Source organism: Coloeus monedula (assembly GCF_965178545.1).
Source record: "Coloeus monedula genome assembly, chromosome: Z".
Taxonomy (NCBI): Eukaryota; Metazoa; Chordata; class Aves; order Passeriformes; family Corvidae; genus Coloeus; species Coloeus monedula.
The window spans coordinates 70,827,376-70,849,361 of record NC_138822.1 but is presented as its reverse complement, the minus strand read 5'-3'; the positions used below and the strand labels follow the sequence as shown (position 1 = coordinate 70,849,361).

General features: G+C 41.4%; 1 protein-coding gene across 1 annotated transcript; it reads left to right on the top strand.

The window, feature by feature from the left end:
* Nucleotides 1-11,330: 11,330 nt before the first annotated feature.
* On the top strand, nt 11,331-20,853 carry NIM1K (NIM1 serine/threonine protein kinase; the record flags this gene model as incomplete). The annotated part of the gene is made up of 4 exons (XM_082302198.1): nt 11,331-11,401; nt 11,997-12,235; nt 17,922-18,190; nt 20,104-20,853. 4 exons carry the CDS (start codon nt 11,331-11,333, stop codon nt 20,851-20,853), a joined length of 1,329 nt encoding a protein of 442 aa, XP_082158324.1.
* Nucleotides 20,854-21,986: the final 1,133 nt, after the last annotated feature.

Sequence of the window (21,986 nt, the reverse complement as noted above, 5' to 3'; positions counted from 1 at the left end):
GAAAAGGTGAACATACCCCATCTTCATCAGAAATGAGACTCTGTTGTTTCCATTTAATCTGTCAGGCTAACAGTTGGGTTCTAGCAATCTTTAAGGTTCAATTTCAACAATTTAAAAAACTTTGTGGTCATCTGTGTGTGATTGGCATACAGTAACAATTCACTAAAGCTGTTGGCTTAACTCTTTTACTTCTGTACAGTGAATTGTACATACAAGCAGTCATTTTTGTGCATTTTTTGTTACAAAGGAAAAATATGTAAAACATCTTAAAGGAATATTAGGAGTATCATTATCAGGAGTAAAAAGCAGGAACTGTAACATTGTCTAGAGTGAACAGTAAGTCTGTGTGCACATATGATTTAATTTTCATGAACAAGAAGAGAGCACAGCCAAGGAGAGGTTGTCTTTTTGCTTGGCTTTGGATTCAACAATGCACACAAATGGTGTATGTGTGCAGTTCTGTATCATGTCTGTGAAAAATTATGGAATTCTATTTTGAGAGTGCAAGAGGTGCAGGATATAGGCTTGATGCTGGTTTTGAATTGGGTGTGGGCTTTCAAGTTAATGGTTTTCTGGGTTTTTTATGTTGAATAAATAGGTCTACAGTGTTAAATAGTAGAATGGTAAATAACTGTATCTTTGCCTTTAGAGTGGTTAGGCGTGCCCCTAGGTTTAAAAATGAGAGACATTGAGAGACATGAGAGAAATGTATGAAGTTATTTGGCCCAGTTAATCAAATTATGCCAGGCCTGTGCTTTAGAGGTTGTGAGAATAATCTCTTTCCAGTCCTGTTGAGCTGTGCATGGTGTCATCAGATTAAATGGTGTGATTAGCTGGGTTAAGTACTAATTATATGAAGAGGATGCAAAAGACATGCATTTTCTTTCTTTTTGTCTCTCAGCTAGTGCTATGGCACTGATAAATGCTGCTGCTGTGGAGAGACACAAGAGTAAATATTGTCAGTGAAGGTTCAGTCAGAGACCTTTGGAAGAACCAGAAAAATCAGTTAATCTTTAAGGCTGAAAATCTTGGTGCCAGCAAAGCAGGCTGTTCTAGCTCTGGTACATCACCAGGTAAGATTATGGACAGTATTGTGTCTGCTCTGTGATGCTTGCTGGAGAATTTCTTCAAATTTCTTCAGAGCTGATCATGAATATGCTTCCTGAGAGGTTGCAGGCTCTTAATGGAACCTGTTTACTAGATTGAGGATATAGGAGATGAAACAAATCAATCCCCTTTTACCTGAAAATACAGCTGTTACAACATGCACCTCTTTGCATGTCTTTATTTCCTGACCTGTTTCCTGCTGTCACTGTGGTGCTAAAATGATATGATGTCATTTGTAAAATGCTGTGAAGAGTAAAAAGATTTTGGTCTTGTTGCTGCAGTTCCTTGTGATGCTTTTGTTTAATAATCAGGAAGGTGAAAGGGTGCCCTTTCTTGAGAGAAAGTGTTGCCATCATGCCTTTGAGCTTGGGGTGATACACCCGGCGCATGAGAACTAGGCCTTTTACTGCCAGAGGCTTTGACTGTCATCCTGACAGCAGGTGACATCCTGCCCTGCATAAGCACCTGATAAGTCACAGTTTGTCCCGAGAGAATGTGACCTTCTGGAATGCCAGATGCAATTTGTTCAGATTGCAGGGCCACATTAAGCATTTCTTGTTTTATCTTGCTGGCCTCCTGGTGTTAGCCTGCTGGGTTTTGAAAAACTGAACAGACTGTTCCTCTCTTATTTCTTGTTCCCATTTTCCCCTATTCGCAAAAGCTGTCCTAGAAACCTTAGCAGGTCTTACAACTTGATGTTTTTAAATGTACAATCACATGAACCGCTAGTGACACTGTGTTGCCTTTAGTAGTATACAAAGGCATCATTATGGTTTTAAAGCTTTTTTTTTTCTCAGTATGTTTTCCTGCTGGTATATAATTTCATGTACATACCACTTAAACAGCAGTTTCATTCTTAAGTGTCTTAACAAAACTCCCACTCAGTAGGTTTTATAGTTTAATTAGTCATAAATGGAAAAAATAAGTTGTGCTCAAGCAATTCTCACCATTAAAGCAGTATAGACCCTTATAATACTTTGACTCTATCCATTTTCTTTCTCTTTTCTCTTTTCTCCTAAACACTAGTTGTGAACTAGTTCCACTGATTGTTTTCCTATTGTCTTTTCCCCCCTGCTTTACAAAGTAAAATGAAACTAGATTTTTTTGCTTTTCATTGAGTTCTGCTGCACTCAGACAGCTGCTTTTCCTTGAACTGATAGAAGGCTGCTGGAACAGGGTGTAGCATTAAGCAAATCCGGGATAGATTAGTCAGTGAATGAAATGCTGGCAGCATTACATTGTTGTCTACTTTAAAATAGATTGCTATTTTAGAACTTCAGTCTAATAGGAATAGCTTATAAAGTCATCTGCATGCCTCTAGTCTCAGATACATTTCTAGATAAATTCTCCTGCAGATTTCTTCAGGGAGAAGATTGAGGAAAGGTGAGAAACTGGAGTCTCTTACCTATAGACTGCTAAATAAACTTGGGATTTTGGATTGTGTTATGTGAATGGTTGTTGTCCACAGAACTGCATCAGGGGAGTGGATGCTTGCAGGGAAGATTATGGCTTAAAGATGTTCTAAAATTTTTTTGTGCTGTACTTCTGCATGTTATTTGCTTTCTGCTTCCTTACTGAACCTATACTCCTTGAAATCATGGAATGTAATTAGTATCTCTATAATACCGTAGAGTAATAATAGTTACATGTAATACCATGGATTTTTTTCTTAATTTCCTTTTTTGCAGATTTGTCAAAATCTCTTCCCTAAACTTGAACATTGAATGTGTTACTCTTTACCATTTTAACAAAACATCAGCTGTAAATGTTATGATCTTTTTTACTCAGATTTGCACTCTTCTTTCTAATGGAACATAGTTCACATAACCCTTCATTTTCACAGTAATAATAGTAATGAGAACAGCAGCAGCAATAATAATAATACCAATATTATTATTAATAGTCTGAGTTCCAGGACAGATGCTCAACAAATGTCTATAAGATTAGCTAATGAAATTAAATGCTAGCCAAATTGATTAACATTAATATTAATTCAATTCTGGAAGGCTTTCACTGTTTAAATGTGATATGAAAAGTAGGATGGGTTTTCGGGCTTTGAGATGCAGCAGATTTTTCACTGACTCTGTCAGTGGATCAGTAGCAAGGTCTGTATTGCTTGGAGCTCTGAAGTATTCCTCTTCTGCAGTTTCCCAGGTATTGGTCTGTGCTTGCCCTCAAACACTGTCTGCTCTGCTGATCCTCGCATCGGGAGAGGTCAGTTGCCTAAATGTGCTGGCAACTTTCTTGGCACACACTGCTGCATTTGGAAATTCAGTCTAAGACAGCATTATGAATTTTTCAGTGCTCCAAAACCAGGTCAGTTAAAAAGGGGAAAAAAATGGGTCGTAAAAGAAGCCTAGGATGCATGCGAAGCATTAAGCTGCAGCACTGAAGCCAAAGTTGCAAAAGAAGAGCAAAATCTAGGGTTGCGCTCTATCCTGTTTGGGTTAATATCCCTCACTTAGGATCCTTGTGCACCACAGTGATGAAGCTGATAGAACATTTCAATTTGCAGCAGGCTGTCTTGGATGTTTCTTGCTCCCTTTGTACTGTTTCTCTAGGCCCCAGTTTCAAAAATACCTATCCTAATTTCACTTCTGTTCTCAATCCAGTGGAAGAGGAATCTTTGGTGAGCAAGATTTCTTTGATACACAGAGATCAGTAACTTACGACCTGTCAAATAAGATCAGATTTCTTCCTGCTAAGCTCCTTGCCATGTCCTGAAGATGTGCTGTGCATTAAGCAGTTTCCAGAGGTTAATCAAAGCTTCAGCAATGCTGGGGAGCTTGTGCTTATTCCCCTGCTCTGTGGCTCTGTGCCTGCAAAGCTTGGGGAGGTCATACATATGGCAAACCTGGTAGCAGTGCACTGCCACATGCAGAGGTTTTTCAGCATGTGGTACCCAAGTAGAGCTCCAGAGATGGGAGCTGGTGTGAAGGACGTGTGCATGGCAAGGGGACCCCTTCTGAGAACATGCTTCACTCACAAATTACTCGAGAAATATGTCTGGGACTGTTTTCCATTTCCATGTTGTTTTCTGGTATATTCTAGACATTTCCAGTCTGATGGTCAGTCAGATAAAAAATACAAATACCTGTGTTTCTGTCTAGGTTTTTATTCTCTAAAAGCTCTAGAAGTTCTCAAAGCTGCAGTCACTTTGGGATGTTTAAAATTGGCAGGGGCAGAGAAGTTGCAACAACATTTTCAGGGGATAATTCTTCAGCATTTTTAAAACCAAGCAGACAGTCTTTATGATGCTGCTCTCCTACCACTTTTATGTGGGTACTATATTTCTAAATCTGTGTCTTCTATTAGTGACCAATATAATTACTGTAGTGCAGTGTTTTGTTAATACTGACTCAGGGTAAATATCAAGTGTCTTAGACATTACTCTGAACAATTGGAAACTCCAGTCAGTGTAAAGTATATTTCAAAGTGCAGTGCAGGATTTATATATTTTCAAGTAGGTCTTTGGAGAATAATATCAGCTGCTTATATTCTGTCCAGTTACATTGAAAAATGACCTTAGAATGCTTAGCCTTTTAGTACTCAGTACTTTTGAGTCGTGCATATAGAGTGATGCAACTGAATTTGATTACCTTGTAAGAGGTAATCAGCCAGAGTTGTTCCTATTTGCTAAGGCCCAACTAGTAAGTGAGGAGTAGTGAAAGAAAACTGTGATAGACAATATAAGCCAGAACACTTTCTGCTTTCCTTGTATGAGAACACATTTTAGGTTTCTCTTCCTTGAAAATGATAGGATGTTTTTATTGCAGGCCATCTTCTTCGCAATGCGTATCTGCCTAAATATGCAATCATTTTCTTGATGTAAGTGAAAACTGATTTCTTCAGTGATTTCAGCAGGACTCTAAGTATTGCCTGTTTCTTACTTCTTGGCCTATAGCTTGCTTTATCCAGAGTATTTATTTTATTCTCACTGAAAAATGAGTCGAACTAAATTTTAGTGAAATAACCAAATTGGATGTAATTTTTTTCTGTTATTTAAGAGGCTAATAAAGACTTTGTTGCATGCCTGTTGACTCAGAATACATACTTAATGGAAATTGATTTTATCTTGGAAGAACAATTCTGAGTTAAATTGACCTCATTTGCATTATACGTCAAAGAAGGAAACAAAATAGACTGGCCAGGCTAAAGTTTTGAAAGGGAAAATTTAATTTCAAAATACAGTCAGACTTCAAATTAATCCCTCCCATGTATTTCAAAGACCTGGAAAATCAATGGGTTCTACTAATAAATTCTTATTTTTCTTTGTTTTTAATGTTATCTTCTGCACAATTCAAAGACTAATTAATTTTAATTCTCTTTCTAGCTGTTTTATCAGCATTGCTGTGAAAGGATGAAAGGAGTTCCACCCCCCCACCCCCCCATTTTAGTTTCTATTTCACAAGTCTTAATATACTTGCTTGGTACTGTTTATGTTACATTGATTGCTATGCTTTGATTATCTTTTCCATATGGCCTGTACACTGCAGACAGCAGATTTGATGTGAGACTCCACTAGCTGGGTGGCACCCAACCTGTGTTGGCAGGGTTATGTAAGCTCTGACTGCTGAGGGCTCTCTGCAGCCTTCCTTCATCTCGCCAAGAGCTTGCTCCAGCCTGTCAGCAGATAACCCCTGGGGAGGTGGGAAGGTGAGTTTGTGCTGCACCCTGACACCAGTGTTGCATGAAGTGCCTGTCAGTGGCCCTGCAGGACTCCCTGAGCTGCTGCTGCCACACAGGCGCTGGCAACCTGGGTGGGTGAATGCTTGTGCTGGCCCAGCCTGGGGTTCCCTCTGCATGGGTCTCTGTGGGTCAGGCTGTAGCACTCGGGGACACAGCCAGTGACTGCTTGTTGAAGATCATGGAGAGACCTTTTAGGGGTGGACCACAGAATAGGGCACACCAGTGTGGTTTTCCTCTATTTCTCATTTCTGGTTTCGGCAAGAAGGAAGTTTGACTAAATAAATGTGGGAGGTTGCTTAGATCTATAGTTTTGTGCTGCAGTGACCTGTGCTGGATAATGCTCAGTCAGCAGGTCTGGCAATGGGCTGGTCAGGTAAAAGCCTTGAGAGATCCTGTTCCATCAGGTTCTAAGTAATTGTTTTTGTCTTTAGGGATCCATCCCAGAATGACTGTGGGGTCAATCCAAAAGATGAAGGTTTTAGTCTTTCTGCTGAGGTTAGGGGACACTTGAGTAAGCATCCACCTGTATTCTACTTCAGTATGAAGGGCTCAGACTTATTAAACTTCTAAATAGGTTGCAGAGTCCCCTGTCATCTGCTCTAAGTCACAATTACAGAATTAAGTTGCAGGCAAGAGTTAGTGTGTTCCAGTGGGGAGGGGTATTTTTTGGCTGTTTTTTTCTTTTTACACCAGGATTTCTTGGGTTTTTTTGGTTTGATAATGGCGTGTAGAACAGGATTTCATTGTGCCACTGTTTGTTATCTCTTCCTGCGTCCCTTCTTGGTGCTGTGGCCAATAAGTGAGGTTTTGTACAGAAGCCTTGAAGGTGTTTATGTTCTGTTTCAGCCAGGGCTGATGCATATGTTAATATTCCCTGTTAATATTTGTGGGAAAACAATGCCATGTCTTAGGCTAAGAACATTGGAATCATTTAGGTTGGAAAAGATTCTTCTTAAGGTGATCGAGTCCAACATGTCATGGTTTGACATTGTTCCCCAAGCCCTTGCTGCAGCTTGGATTTACCCATAGTCTGAAGTGCCTTAGGGCTGCACCTGCTTCAAGTGGAGCCATATCTATGAGCCACAGTCTCCTCAGGGCTATACCTGCTGTGGCATAGATTCACTCAGGCACAGCCCTTTGAGGTGCACCAACTCCAGTGTGGCCTCCATGAGTCGTAATACCTCCAGAGGTGAACCTGCTGTGACACAGTCATAACTGCAGCCACAGACACTTTGAGAGGTACCTGCTCCCATGTCATCTACAGGTCACAGTCCCTTCAGCTCAAGTTCACTCTGTAGTTCCAGCCTGTCCAGTGCAGCAGCACAGAACCAGCAGTGATGCCCTGCCCACCTGCCAGCCCAGGCTCATCACTGTGGCTGTTATCAAAACATTCCCAGGCACAGCAGGAAGGTGATAAGAATGGAGTTCATTGTGTCTGGTTTTCATCAAGTGATAACTGGCAAACAGGATGCTGTGCCAGCTAACAGTAGCAATTCTGGGATATATGGAAATGGGTGGTGTGTGGGCCTGGGCAGAGAGGGCAGGTTGTTTCTGGAGGTTCTGTTAGTATTTCCTCCTACTCGAGCTGGGAACATACAGGTCTGTGTTCAGCCTGGAAACACGCTATATTTTGTATTTTGAATAGCTGGGTTTTTTTAACAATTCACATGAAGCTCTGGGGTGTATTTTATATAGTCATTCTGTTTTCTGGCATTCACAGAAATAAGACTGAAAGTGCTTCTCATGTAAATCAAAAAAATGTGCTCAGGGCAAACTTTGTTGGCTCAGGGCAAATGTTGACTTCCTTTGGCCACAACAGCCATGCATTCAATATTACTTGAGCATAAGCAAGGAAGTGGAGCTATTACTTTCCCTGTGGTGTCTGTCTGTACAGTAGAGCTTTTGTGTCACCTGTGGTCTGTGCCACAGGTCTTGGGGGACTGTTCTGCTGGGCTCTCATCTTCTATAAAAGATAGGTCTTCTATACACACGAGTATACTAGGTTGTTGGTATTTTCTTGCAACAACTGAACTTTCAAAGCTATGATTAAAAAAAAGGGGTCAATATTTTTCTTGCAGATGACTTAAAAAAAATCCCTGCTACTTTAAATTCAGTTTTGTTCCAGAGCTGGGCGCATGGTGCATGTAATCTACTAACCACGAGACATGCTGTTCTTCAAGGGATTTAAAAAAACTGAACTAATCCCCTACCCTAGGGAAATACCTTAAAAATCTTCATCTCTTCAAACTAGACAGCAGAGGGGCTGAAAAGGGAGCTCTAGTGAATGAGTTGCAATATCCAGTAACATCCTCATTAAAACCACCTGGTATTCTGACAAAATGAGTGGTAAGAGACCCTCCAGTGTGACTTCCTTCACATTTACTGTAATAGGAGCTGCAGCAGTTTAAGCACTCAAAGCCAAGTGGCTTTTTGCCTCTATGAAAGACAGGTTTAATGAAAGAGACCAATTTGTAAAACACAGTGCTTGGAGCGCTGGTCTAACTGCTTCTGTGCTTTCATGTGCTCCATTCAAAGCTGGTTAAAATCAGGTCATTTTTCATATATCTGTGAAGATGGGATTTTAGGAACCAAAGTCTGTATACCCAGTGATCTCTTTCTTGGTTTAATTCTTTTCCCCTTCATTCAGAACTTCCTCAGAGTTGTGATACAGGGTTTAAACTGAGCCTGCAGCAGTGTTAGGCTGGCACGGGTCTTAAAGGATTGATACGTTTGTTCAATCTGTCTTGTGTTGCTTTTTATGGTGGTTTGGTTTTGGTTTTCTTTTGTTCGCTTATTTTGTTTTTTAAAGTTACTATTTGGTCAGATAAATTCTTGAGAGGTTCTTCAGGTCACCAGTCAGCCAGACTGGAGAAAAAGAATTGTTGGTCCTTCATTGTATTTGGATCACTCTTGATTTCCTTGCTTTTCCTCTGTCTTAGAATTATTTTCTTTTACAGTCAGTGCCCTTTTATATGATACCAGGATAGATTTTGCTGGGTTTGATTACAGGAAGGAATGTAGGCCATAAATAGATGGTATATGTACTGCTAACACCAGGTATACTGAAATAGCTCATCTCAAAAGACAGGGGAAGCCTATCCAGTTGGCCAAGTGCCAGGAGGTTGCAGGGTTGAAAATTAAGCGTCAGTCCTGAAAGGGAGATTAATGGTAGGCTGTGCTCTAAAAAAGAGCATGTTGAGCCACAGGAGAAATTCTGCAGGAGCAAATTCAGGAAGAGCTGTGTGCTGATGCCTCAATGTAGTTTTACCTTTCTCTTGGCTCCTCTGTCCTGACAGGGTTCTGGCATTCCCATGTGGTTTGTCTCTGTGATCCATGTGGACTGGCTAGCTGCCTTCTGTGCTTTGATGGAATGTTCAGGAGGGGCTTGTCTACACAAGTTTTTTGAAGGAAATCCTTCTTCTTAGTCAGCCTTTTCTGCACAGCCAGTTAACTGCAATAATTTTTTGCAGAAGATGGTAGTAGTTCTGTGTTTCTTCTTTTGCAGGAGCACAGTTGTCCATACCTGCCACTCTAGAGGCTATAGCCGTAAGTTACAGCTATTCTCTGGTTATGAGGATGTTACTGCCCAACTAAAGACACTTGTTTAAATAATAGTTTATAGTTTGTACATGGCATGCCTGACATTGCTTGTGGAGGTTTCCAGGCTTTTCATACGGACAACCTGTGCTGCTGTTCTCAAGATCAAAGAGCAGAATGGGGCCAGAATTCTGCCTCTGAATTGCTGTGACACTGTACAGCAGATGAGTGGCTTCCCTGCTCTGCTAGAGTGTCATCCACCATTTAAACTGTGAAATAGTGAAATTTCATGTAAAGAGTTTTTTATTACCTGAAATACTTTTACAATTGTGATGTCAAACAGGTTAAAGCAGAAAACAACTGTGGGCCAGAATTCAGGCCATCCTGCAAGAAACCGTCCTTTTCCCAAATGGAGGAAAAACAGAATGTAAGGTGTGGGTTTAGGTTTTCAGTTTTCAGTGGATGGAGTGTCCTTCCACATAGATTTTTTCCTCTGAGGTATAAAATAATAAAATTAGGAGGAACATTTGGTGCTAAGAAATATCGGCTTGGTGGGAGAATAATTTTCTCATTTGTCACTTGGTCTCTTCCCTAATAAGAATTTCGGGATTTGGCCATTTGGCTGTATGTATACATACAGTATTTTTCATGGGTTTCACTCTATTTACATCCAGAGAATAATACAATTATGCATTATTTTAAGTTTATGTCAGCCATGAAAGGGCCCTTTTCTTCAAACATGAGTAAGCCAAAAAGAGTAGTGAAGGCATTCTGGAAGAAGTACATTTTCCCTCTGTTCCAGTTACAAACTGCATCAGTTAAGTTTGCAGCACACACAGTAAGAAGCATCCCTGGTTCAGAGAGGTGAGAGAGTCACGGACTCTGAGGGGAAGGAGAAGCCAGGCTTTCTGCCTCACCCTGAGGCAGATTTGTCTGTTGGAAACGTGGCTGCAGCACAGAGAGGTGAAGTGGCTTGCAAAATTTCTTCAATGTGTCTCAAGGCAAGAAGCAGTGTCCCAGAGCCTGGGTTGGTCACCTTGGCCTCTCTGAAGGAGCAGATGAGTGCTTCTGTGCCACCCCAGTTCCCATTTAATCAAACTATCATCAGCTGCCTTTTCTTTGCCCTTAGGTCGTGCCTCTGACCTCTCTTCCTCTTGCTCACACAGGAGATTGGGGGGGTTTAGAGGGCAGCTCCACCTGGCAAATGTCACATGCCCTCTGCTAGTGTGGCACCTTAGGTGACTGTCTACCTAAGCTTCAGGCATTGAGTTACTTACTGGTCTGATTCACTCCCCCTCAGTCGGGTGCATCTGCTCTGGCAGTCGGGTGTCTCCCGTGTCCACCAGTCGGGAGTGCTGCAGGCTGAGAGCCGGGGAGGTGAGCGTTGCCACTGCCTGTGCTGTCTCAGAGCTCTCGTGCCCAGCTCACCACCCTCAGGCGTGTGGCTGCATGATCAGCGTTTGCTGATCAACTCCTGCTTTTCAAGGTTAAAAAAGAAAGGTAAAGAAGAGAAAAGTGATGTGCTGCTTTAAGGGTAAGTGGTTGCTCGTGTATTTAGGGTAAGTACTTCTATGTCTGTGCTGCCAGAGTTAAACTGGTGAAACGGTATGGGTCATGCTGTCATTCAGTGAAGTGTATGGCTGTTATGTAAAGGTTTTATATACTTTCTTCATATGTCTGCTTAGGAACATCACGCGTCTGGCAAAATTTTGAGAAGGCTCAAGGCATTAAAGAAAGCTCATCTAAATAAAGGAGGGTTAACGTGACATTGCAGTTACTTAATCCTGTATTGTCCTGCCATGTGACTGCAGGGATACTGAGGCGCAGCATTTCCTTTGCCTGGTGCACAGATTATGCTTTTCCTGTCATCTTCCAGAATCAGTTGCTTTGTTGAACACACCATGGGAAAGAAACGGAGGGGCAACGTAGTTTTTACAGCAAGGCTTCAACACCAAGTGACATTTCCAAGGTACAGTGACAAGCTCACAGGCTGAAGAATGAATCAAAGGCAATCCCTACAGTTAGCTTTTGGACTTCTACCAGAATTAAGGAGAACTACGCTCTTAAGGTCAGCTATTCAAAATTAACTAGAAGTATCTAGATTTATTCAGAGCAATTAATCAGCTTTCTGTTTGACCTTTATCTATCAAGTTAGTTCTCAAAGCATCAAGCTAAAGTCTGAAAATTTGTGTCACATATTTTGCATGTGTCAAATGTACTGCATAGACAGTGAGCACCCCACTGCTTTCTTGCACAAAGTTCATAGTTTTAATTGCAAAGCCTCTTTTACCTTGCAGCTGAAGATCCTGACACACTAAATCTGCTAGTGAGGAATGGATGTATACAGCTTCCAGTTTTATCTCTGATTTTGAACAAGAGGTGCAATATGTAGATGTGCCAGATTTGTTTTTGAACAAATTTACAAATCTTCAAACTAGTCTTTGGACTTTCTGTAAGCTGGTTTTTTTTTTGTTTGTTTTGTTTTGTTTTTTTTCTTTTGCTGCATTTGTCACAGTGTTCATAATGTGCAGGATTGCACATTCATACAGAATTACTTCATTTAAACTTCAGGACATCTTGTTAAATGGGGAAGTGATTACCCTATAGACTATGACAACAGGATATGTGAATGAAGCAAGTCTTGGAAAATACCGCTGTTCCAGGTGGCATCACGAGGACAGCAGAGAAGATGATGGGCACCTGGAGTGCCATGAAGGAGATGAAGAGGGCAGACAAAACAGGCTGACCCCCTTTGAGAAACTAATGCAGGATATGTCTCATAATGAAAAAGTGGTCAAAGAATTAACCCTGGGAAAGAGAATTGCCTTCTATCGAGTCAGAGGAGAAATAGGAAATGGGAATTTCTCACAAGTGAAGCTTGGAATTCATTCCCTGACCAAAGGTAGGCACCATTGCATGCTGAGTGCTGTATATAAATAGCTTCCAATGGGAAGAAAGATGCTGTGTGAACCCTAAACACATATATAGTGTGTGTGTGTATTTTTTAATGTTACTGAGTTTATCTATAGGCAGAGTCATACATGAATGCTCAGGGTTGGATTAGGCTTTAAAGAAACTAGGCATATTTTCTCTAGATGGAAGCTATTACAGGAGAAGGTCATCACTGCACTTCATGGAGTTAACACATCTCATCCTGTGGCTCAAACACTCCACACTTAGAAGTGTGGTGTTGTGCCTCCCCTCCTACAACTTGCCCTGTCCATCTGCCCTCTCCCCTGCCCCAGCTCCTGGCCTGCAGGGATACAGGTGATGAACGCCCAGGACAGTGGGCCAGGCATGCTCCTGCCTGCAGCCAGAGGTAGCAAGGCTTCCTTTGTTTCATCATAAATTTTACTAGTATGGACAAAAATTGTATTTGGTCACAGTAATTTTGGTGAGAAGTGTTATGCCTACTTTACTACTCATTTGCTGATGGTTCTTCACTGTAAAAAGCTGGGATGGGACTATAGGAGGAACAGGTGCAGGGAAACAAGCTCTAGTATTGCCAAACTGTGTTGAATTGTCTGTTATTTTTCTCATTTTAACTATCAGCTGTCCTCTTTCTTCTTCTGCCTTTGTCTGACAATAATACAAATTGTTGTTTTCCATCAGGGTGACTGGTGTTCTCTCTATCTTTGTACACTACTGTCTTGCTTTTCTTCTCACAGTCTTTACTTTTCAGTTTGATTTGCTCCCCTTCCCTTCATCCTCTTACAGGTGAGAGAATGAGATATGCCCCCAAACTGTATTATCTGTTGTTATTTTCTCTAATAACCTCTTTCAGCCCAGATATAAGAGGGGTGAAAAGTCACAATTATCACTCGGGTGCAGCAGTTGCTGCACTGGGAATCTAAGTGGGCAACTGTTGGTACTTAATTTTAAGTACATTTAAGCTTGCCAACACCCAAGGGTTGCTTTAACTGTGTGTTGATTTTTTGGTTATGCTTGTTTCAGCAAAGCATCTCTGTTTTACTTGGCCCACAACAAGTTGTTTCCTCTTCTGTGATTTTTTTTTTTCTTCCAGAGTTAACTGTTTTGTGCTTACTGTTGGAGGAAGTGCTGCTCCTGTACTGGGAACATAAGGAATGCTAATGAAAGGCAGTTAGAAATTTGATCAGGATGAACCCTTTACTTGCTGAGCTTACTTAGGATACAGGTTGCTTTAGTATCTGAGTAGAGCTGATTGAAAAATTTTGAACTTCAGTGAATACAGTATGCTAAGACAAACTAAATACCAAAACCAAAACTGTACTTTTTCTGGAAAAGGTTCTTTTTCAACAGAAATCTCTCAAATTATTTTTCTTTTGTTTGTTTGTAACTTTTTTGGTTCAAATATTCACTAGAAAGGGAGTTGATTTATTGATGCTAAGTTTGTAACTGCCATGGGGAAGGAAGAAAGAAAGATAAACATTTTCTGACTTGTTTCTGCCTGTGAGCTTATCTGTATCTAATAAAATACAGTACAGGGACAGAAGAACAGGAAGGTGCACACAGGGATTCATGTATACACACTCACCACCACCACACACAAAGAAGATTCTGTTTTTTGCAGTAGATACACATTGTTGTGTTGGCAATGAAATGATGTTCCTACACAGTATTAATGAGTGCAAGTCTTTTTTTTAAATCTGATTATGTAAATAAAAGGCTTCATCATTAATACTGTTTGGATCTCTGTGGTAGAGGGTGGTATATGTGTCAGAGTGCTGTTCAGCTCTTCAGTTACTGCCAGTTTTGTGTGGTCTCTCTCCTTACATGTCATCCTGTATCAAAAAAAGAAACAATTTTGGTTTTTTACTAAGATGAGCCTTTGTAACAACTACATCTATGTGCTTTTCTGTTGCCCTTGTGATCTGTTGCAGCAGGACACGTGATTTCTAGAAGAGGGAGGGGGGGAGAGAGGGAGAAAGAGAGAGGAAAAAACTTCAGGATCATACTGGGTGATGAACCCTGTTTCCCTCACCAGGGCTGTCTTGGTTGTTTAGAAAACAACAGAATAATCTTTGGTGCTATGATGTGGATGCCATGTCCCATGGCTTGGACAGGTGCTCTCTTCACTGGATAAAAAGCTGGCTGGCTGGCTGGCTGGACCCAGGGGGTGGTGCTGAATGGAGTTACATCCATCTGGGGCTGGTCACTAGTGGAATTCCACAGGCCTCAGTACTGGAGCCAGCCTTGATTAATATCAGTCAGTTTGCTGGTGACACCACGTTGGGCAGGAGTGTTGATCTGCTGGAGGGCAGGAAGGCCCTGCAGAGAGGTCTGGACTGGCTGGATCCATGGGCTGAGGCCAATGGTGTGAGGTTCAACAAGGCCAAGTGCTGGGTCCTGATCGTGAGTCACAACAACCCCAGGCAGCGCCACAGGCTGGGACAGAGGGGCTGGGAAGGACCTGGGGGTGCTGGTGACAGCAGCTCAACATGAGCCAGGGTGTGCCCAGGTGCCAAGAAGGCTGATGGCATCCTGGCCTGGATCAGCAATAGTGTGGCCAGCAGGACCAGGGCAGGGATTGTCCTCCTGTACTGGGCACTGGTGAGGCTACATGTCACATCCTGTGTTTCATTCGTTTTGGACCTTTCACTACAAGAGAGATATTGACGTGCTGGAGTGGGTCCAAAGGTCAAGAGAACTGTGGAAGGGTCTGGAGCACAAGTCCTTTGAGGAAAAGCTGAGGAATTTGGGGGTGTTTAGCTTGCAGAAAAGGAGGCTCAGGGGAGACCATTTCACTCCGTACAACTGCCTGACAGGAGGGTGTACCCAGGTGGGGGTTGGCCTGTTCTACCAGGTAGCAAGGGACAGAACAAGAGGAAATGGCCTCAAATTGTGCCAGGGAAGGCTGAGGTTTAGGTTGGACATTAGGAAAAATTTCTATACCAAAGGGGTGGTTGGGCCTTGGAATGGGCTCCACAGTGAACTGATGAAGTCACCATCCCTGGAGGTATTTAAAAGATGTGTAGATGTGCCATTTAGGAACAACATTTAGCGGTGGACTTGACAGGTTGGACTTTATGATCTTAGAGGTCTTTTCTGATTTATGTTTCTATGTGTATTGTGTTATTCAGGGGCATTGCCCACTATATTAACCTGAATTTTGGCAGAGATTTTCTCCAGATATCCATGGAGTTTCTTGCTAAGGACTGTTACATTCCTAAGCCCTGTATAACCTTTATTTACATGCCTTCCAGCTGACAAAGGAAGAGTGAGAGCACAGCTGAATAGAAGTAATTAAGAGCATCAAAAATTTACAGCTAGCAAGAAGTCCATCGAACGTGACACAAATTGGAAAAGTAGGAATGTCCAGGCACCCAGTTTACTTTTTTTTTTAAAGCAATTTTAACTTGGTTTTGTGTTTTTTTTTGTTCTGCCATCACAGCATACACCATTTCTTTCTGAAGTTATTTCCCAACCTTTTCCTAGTTTCTCTTACTAAGATTTCACCTAGCACTTTTCAGACCTCAGCATACACTGCATATAGTCAATCAAAATCTCTTTCAATTATTTTTGTAATTATTTTGGTAAATAAGCTGCCTGCTAAAAATGCCTTTCTGTTCAGCACAGCTGCTAAGCAAGAGTAATAGAGGATTTGTAAACCAAGCATTGTTTGGAAGGAGAAAGGAAGAGTTCAGAATAGGAAAGGAAGGTGCCAGATCTTTTGCACTCTAGGTTTCTTTGCATATCATGCATTTGCAACTGCACTGATGTAGATTTAAAGGGGCTTGGTCTGAATTTATGGTGGTGTTTGAATAGGATCAGGCCCTTAGTTCTAAATCTTTTTTTTCCCCTCCTTTTTCCTTTTAAAACTTTGCAGGGAAACTGACCACGAGGAAAAGTAGATTCCAGCAAAATGAAAGGGAAAAAAATATAACTTAGAATACTTTATTTTAACGCCCAAATATCCCCAATTTCTAAAGATCAAGATGCAATGATGAAATTACATGGTGGAGATTGTAAGAATTGTAAGCATTTAGTTGTACAAATATAGCCTACTGCAAGCTGCTGCTCTTCCCTCTTGGTTTAAGAGATCAATGTACTACGAACATGATGAGGGTCTTTCACTAGGTCAGCAGTCAGAGTGCTGCCAGCACCACTGTCAGTAGCTGCATTTCCTCCTGGTTCACCCCACCTCCACACCGTGCAGGAGGTACTTGCTTCCCTGAGGGGCTCCCTAGAAAGCATGGAACAAGTCATAGAGAAGCAGTGTGGCTGGGAAAACTGCCCTGTACTAGCACAGACTCCTGAAAACAGGCACATAAAGGGATAATTCAGCACCTTCCACCACAAGAATCACATGTGCTTCAAGCATCTGCTGCACTTCAGTAGGGATATCAATTGATGCATGTATCATACTAAAAAAATGTAAATATACCAAATGTGGCGTTTTCTTGATCTGTACAGGTACATGCGTAAGTATCCTTTACATGCATAAGTATCCTTAACATCTCCTTTATGTATATTGAAATACTAAACTTGAGTTAAAAACTTAATCACATTCAGTAAAAAAGTCTTAAATGCTTTTATACCAGAACATGTGTACAAATGTAATAGCCTTCTCACTCTTTTCTTACAGCAACAAGTGAACAATACCTTTTTTCCTAATTTATTCCCGCTTACTAGAAACCAAGGTGAAGTTTTTTTTCTAAAAGATTTATTGAAAGTGATTAATTAGTAAGAAATCTGATTGTTTGACTAAGATAGTCTTGAGGGAAAAAACCAAACCAAAAAACCCCAGAAATCCCTTCTTGCCAGGAATAGTTGTTTTTCTTGCTGTGATGCATTTTAATTTTGCTGTCCTGACAAGTTATACAAAGCCACTGTAAACCTGTTTTAACCAGACTAATCCTTCAAATAGCAGCTGTATTCAGAAGAGCAAAGACAAAAGCTGTAACCTACAGACTAATATAGAAACATAAGGGCAATTGTGACTGACCTACTCATACTGCTCTGAGCTACCCTGATGATGTGGTGCAGCTGCAGATATATAAATATGTGGTTTATGGCCCTTGGCTTCACTTTAGATATGCTCCAGAAACATGTAGGACTTAATAGCAGCTTTGTATTACCAGAACAGCTTATGCTGGCTAGATTTGCTGTTTTACAGGATCCCTGCGACTTACTCTACTTCACTGCTCAGAATAAAATAGCCAAAGCCTCTAAATTCCCCGCAAGTTTGTCTGTCTGGTCTGAAACAAAGCACCGAAATTTAGCACCTCTATTAGCCCCCAAGTACCTGGCTCATCTGAGGAGCTCTGAGCTAACAAGAAAAGCACAGACTTTCTCTACCAGCACTGGACACCAAAACCAGATGCTGTACCTTCAGACCTCTCACAGCGAAGCACACCAAGGCAGATGATTTGATCAGCCCTTGTAATACTCTACCAGCTTTCAGCTTCCTCAGCACTGAATAGAATGTCCTAGACAGAAAGGGGCAGGGGTTGTGTGGAAGAGTGCAGGTAGGCCCCTGCAACTTAGTTTATACTAATGAGGAGAAATTTTACTGCACTTCTACAACCAAACATAGTTGTAAGTAAATAGTATTACTGTTTGTACCTATTGCATTAACAACATGGAAAAAATTTTTTTCTTCTCAGAGAAAGTTGCAATTAAGATTTTGGACAAGACAAAGCTAGACCGGAAGACTCAACGTTTGCTGTCTCGTGAGATATCCAGCATGGAAAAGCTGCACCACCCAAATATAATCAGGCTGTATGAAGTGGTGGAGACGCTCTCAAAACTGCACCTGGTGATGGAGTATGCAGGAGGTGGGGAGCTCTTCACTAAAATCAGTACAGAAGGAAAGCTGCTAGAAACAGAGTGTAAAATAATCTTCTCCCAGATTGTGTCTGCTGTGAAGCACATGGTAAGTTGCTCTTACACAGGCACTCACTACTCTTAGTACATTTTGTGGATATTTCTTTTGACTTTCAACAGTAGGTTTACTGTTAGCCAAAACTTCAGGCCCACAGCCTGAAGCAAAACAGCTACAGAAGAGCTATGTTAAAGGTATCTGAGAGTTTTCACATCCACCTCGAGTTACTGCCTCTCTGTTGACAGCTTTTAGAAGGAGGCTGAACTGGGAACACCTGGGTGGTGGAATCATGCTTTTAGCAACAGTGTTCCGTTTGCTTTAAGGCGCTGTGGGCACCAGTGAACAAAGCTTTGTTTCTTCTCTCCCTGTTTCAAAACATAGCATCAGTCACTCTTCTGCTTCCAGAGAGGCTGCTTAGGTGTTGCAAACATCCGGCTTACTTATTAATGAATATGGGAGTCTGCCACTTAAAGACTGTCAGTTCCTGGTCCTTACTTCAATGCAAATCTGTGAGGTTTGACCCAGCAAGTCACTTCTTGCCTAGTCTTCAGTATATACACTTAGGATGATGCTATCTGTATGGAGCCCGAAGCACCTTGTCAAGGCAGAAAAGGAGCAGTTAACTACTTCGGTACATCTCCTCTAAACTTTGCAGAGTAATTACAGCTACTTCAAAAAAATAAAAACACGGAGAACTGTTCTACAAGTCTGAGACGTAGCATTCGTTAAAATTGGCTCAGGGTGCCCTCCGGTGGCTCATGTTCTCCTTGCCACGTAGTAGCTTCTGGCGAAGTCAGGAACAAGGGTGTTCCCAGGTCAGACATAGAGAAACTGCATCGCACGCTGCTCGTGGCTTACATAAACAGCATGCATTTCTTACGGTTTTTGATTAAATGATCGTATGTGCTTTAACTGGTGGATTAGCTTCAACACCTTATTCACAGGGCAGGCACCCTGCAGCTACAGGAACTGAATTTACGTGTCAGAATTACACCACATCTATTTCTTAGAATTAAACACAGACTGTTGAGCTGGCTAACCTCCTCACTTGTACATAAAGGCTTCTGCACATTTCACTTTTGCTAAGTCATCACATCCAGGTTACATAAATCCCATCTCACTGCTGCCAGTCCACAAGGACAGAGGGTCCCTGGCTGTTACTGATGAGAGTTGAAATAGGATGCCAAAGGGTTGCCTTATTGCCTCCAGATACTGCACGATGTTACTCCAAAGGATAAAGCAGAGAGTGCTCATCCATTCCTTCTAGTTATTCCAAAGATGAATCTAAACTCTTACTTAATCAAGACAAAAAGTTCAGTTTGAGTCCTTAGCTACTTCTGACATTTCCAAGGGAAAAAAAGTAGAAGTTACGGTGTATGTATTTTATATTTCTAAAACTAGAAGACACCACTAAACTTGGGTGTCCTGCAAAATGAAATACTACGAGGCACAAGTCTATGGTCCTTTTCTCCTGCCATCACCAATTCCTCACAGGACATTAGATCACAGAATGTCATTGTCACAACTTTCTTACTTTATCTGTGATAATGTTCAGTTGGTGAACTAAATGCTTAAATCTGTAAGTTACATGTAGTAACTGCAAAAACAAGTGCTGTGAACTTATTTTGCACATATTTGAACATATTTTGCACATGAAGATGTCTCTTGTAGAATAAGCCACACTGCCCTCATACATTTGCTTCATGAAAATAGTTATGATTAGTTAACAAGTTGAGACTGCTGTGCTTAAAAAGTCCCAGCATCCTTCTTCTCCCCCTACTCAATTCTTCTCCTATCTTCGGAGAATTAAGTTAAATTTATTTATATCTTCCAACTGCAATACTAGTTTCTGACTTTGCCCAAGATAACTCCCTTTCTCCCATGGGGTAATTAACAAATTAGAGGTAGCCATTGAGAACTTTCTTGGGAACAAACCAATACCAACTTTTCCTCTTCTTCCACAGCATGACAATAATATCATTCACCGGGACCTGAAAGCAGAAAACGTCTTCTACACCAGTAACACCTGTGTTAAGGTGGGAGACTTTGGATTCAGCACAATAAGTAAAAGAGATGAAACTTTAAAAACTTTCTGTGGCTCTCCTCCTTATGCCGCTCCTGAACTCTTCCGAGATGAAAACTATATTGGCATCTATGTAGACATCTGGGCACTGGGAATCCTCTTATACTTCATGATGACAGGTAGCATGCCATTCCGGGCAGATACAGTAGGCAAACTGAAAAAGTGCATTCTTGAAGGCACATACACTTTGCCTCCCTGTCTCTCAGAAAATTGCCAGAAACTGATAAAAGGTGTCCTTCAGCCAGTACCAACCAAGCGATACTCTGTCAAACTGATTATGAACAGTGAATGGATGCAAGGAATACAGTTCCCCAAACCCTTACAGACATTTAAACTGGATCCAAAGTATTTATCAGACGTCAGTACACTCAAAGAAGAAGAAATGGAAGTGAAAAATATTCTGGAAGATTTGGGAATCACAGAACAGCACATTCAAAACAACCGGGGAAGAGGCGCACGCAGCTCCGTAACAGGGGTCTACAGAATTGTGTTGCACAGAGTACAGAAGAAAAGGGCACTTGAATCTGTTCCTATCATGTCCCAGCCAGATCCAAAAGAAGATGACTCAAGGAATGGAATCAATTCTTACAGTGGGATTAAGCACACATCCAAGCTGTGTTCTATTTTATAAAATTGCACTGCAGGCTTTATGCTCAGCACATCTGACAAAGGGGATTATTCACTTATCCTTAAGTTCTAGTGTTACATTTTTTTGTAATTTTTGAATAAACCAAAAATGCCTCATTTTCTTTGCATTTCTCAAGTGACAGTGAAGCACTCAAATACAGAGCTCTTGTGCATTTGTTTGACCCTTTCTCCAGACACTTGGTATAGCCAGTGCAAGAACCCAGTACCTGAAAGGATCATGAGTGGAGGGGATCTTTTAATAAACACCATGCTACTGCACTTAATCCGCTTGGGAGATTCTCTGTACAGGCATGTTAACAGCTAACTTCTGAAAAGCTGTACCTAAATCTTCTCACAACTTTACCTCTGCAAACCAGGACAGTTTTTGCAGAGAACTAAATTTAAGCAGAGACCAGACCATAATCCAAACAACTGCAAATTCTGCTTTTAAACTTACTCATCAAATTTAACAAGTTAATTTTAAAAAAGCATTTTATTTTCTTTCAAGAAACAGCAAAGCTGTTGTTGGCTGCAGTTCCCAACTTGTCATGACCCCAAAAGACAAATCAGGATTCAGTACTTTAACACTGCATGTGTGGGTGCCTGACTGGTTGGGCAACCATCAATTACCCTTCTGACACCTCTTCCACAGCTTGCACGATTCTGCCAATCTGGAACTGCTTGGACTCCAGCTGCACTCCAATAAATAAAGATTTAAGCATACTCCAAAACCCATGTAGCTTTAAGTTCTTGCCTTAACCGTTGTTACCAGTAGCTGAATGCAAGCATATATAAGCATAATATAAGCAAATCTGCTTATATCAACTGAGCATTACAGGCTTGTCCTCACTCCTGCCATCCTGCTTTGGCAACCAAAGCTGGCACAAAGCTGACTTTGACACTTGACCACTGCACGTTAAAAGCTGGACAGTCTGACAACTCCAGTTGTTCTGACCATCACCAAAATGCAGATACTCCAATTTTCAGCTTTAATGGCTTATTCTGTACTTACATCTTCAACAGCATCAACTCCAGTGCAAAGGGCAAGTGTGGTAGTTGTTCTCTGGACAGGGACAGCTGACATGCCTAAGCTAAGAGGTAGAACCTGTGAGTTTAGTTAAGGTAAGATACCCCATA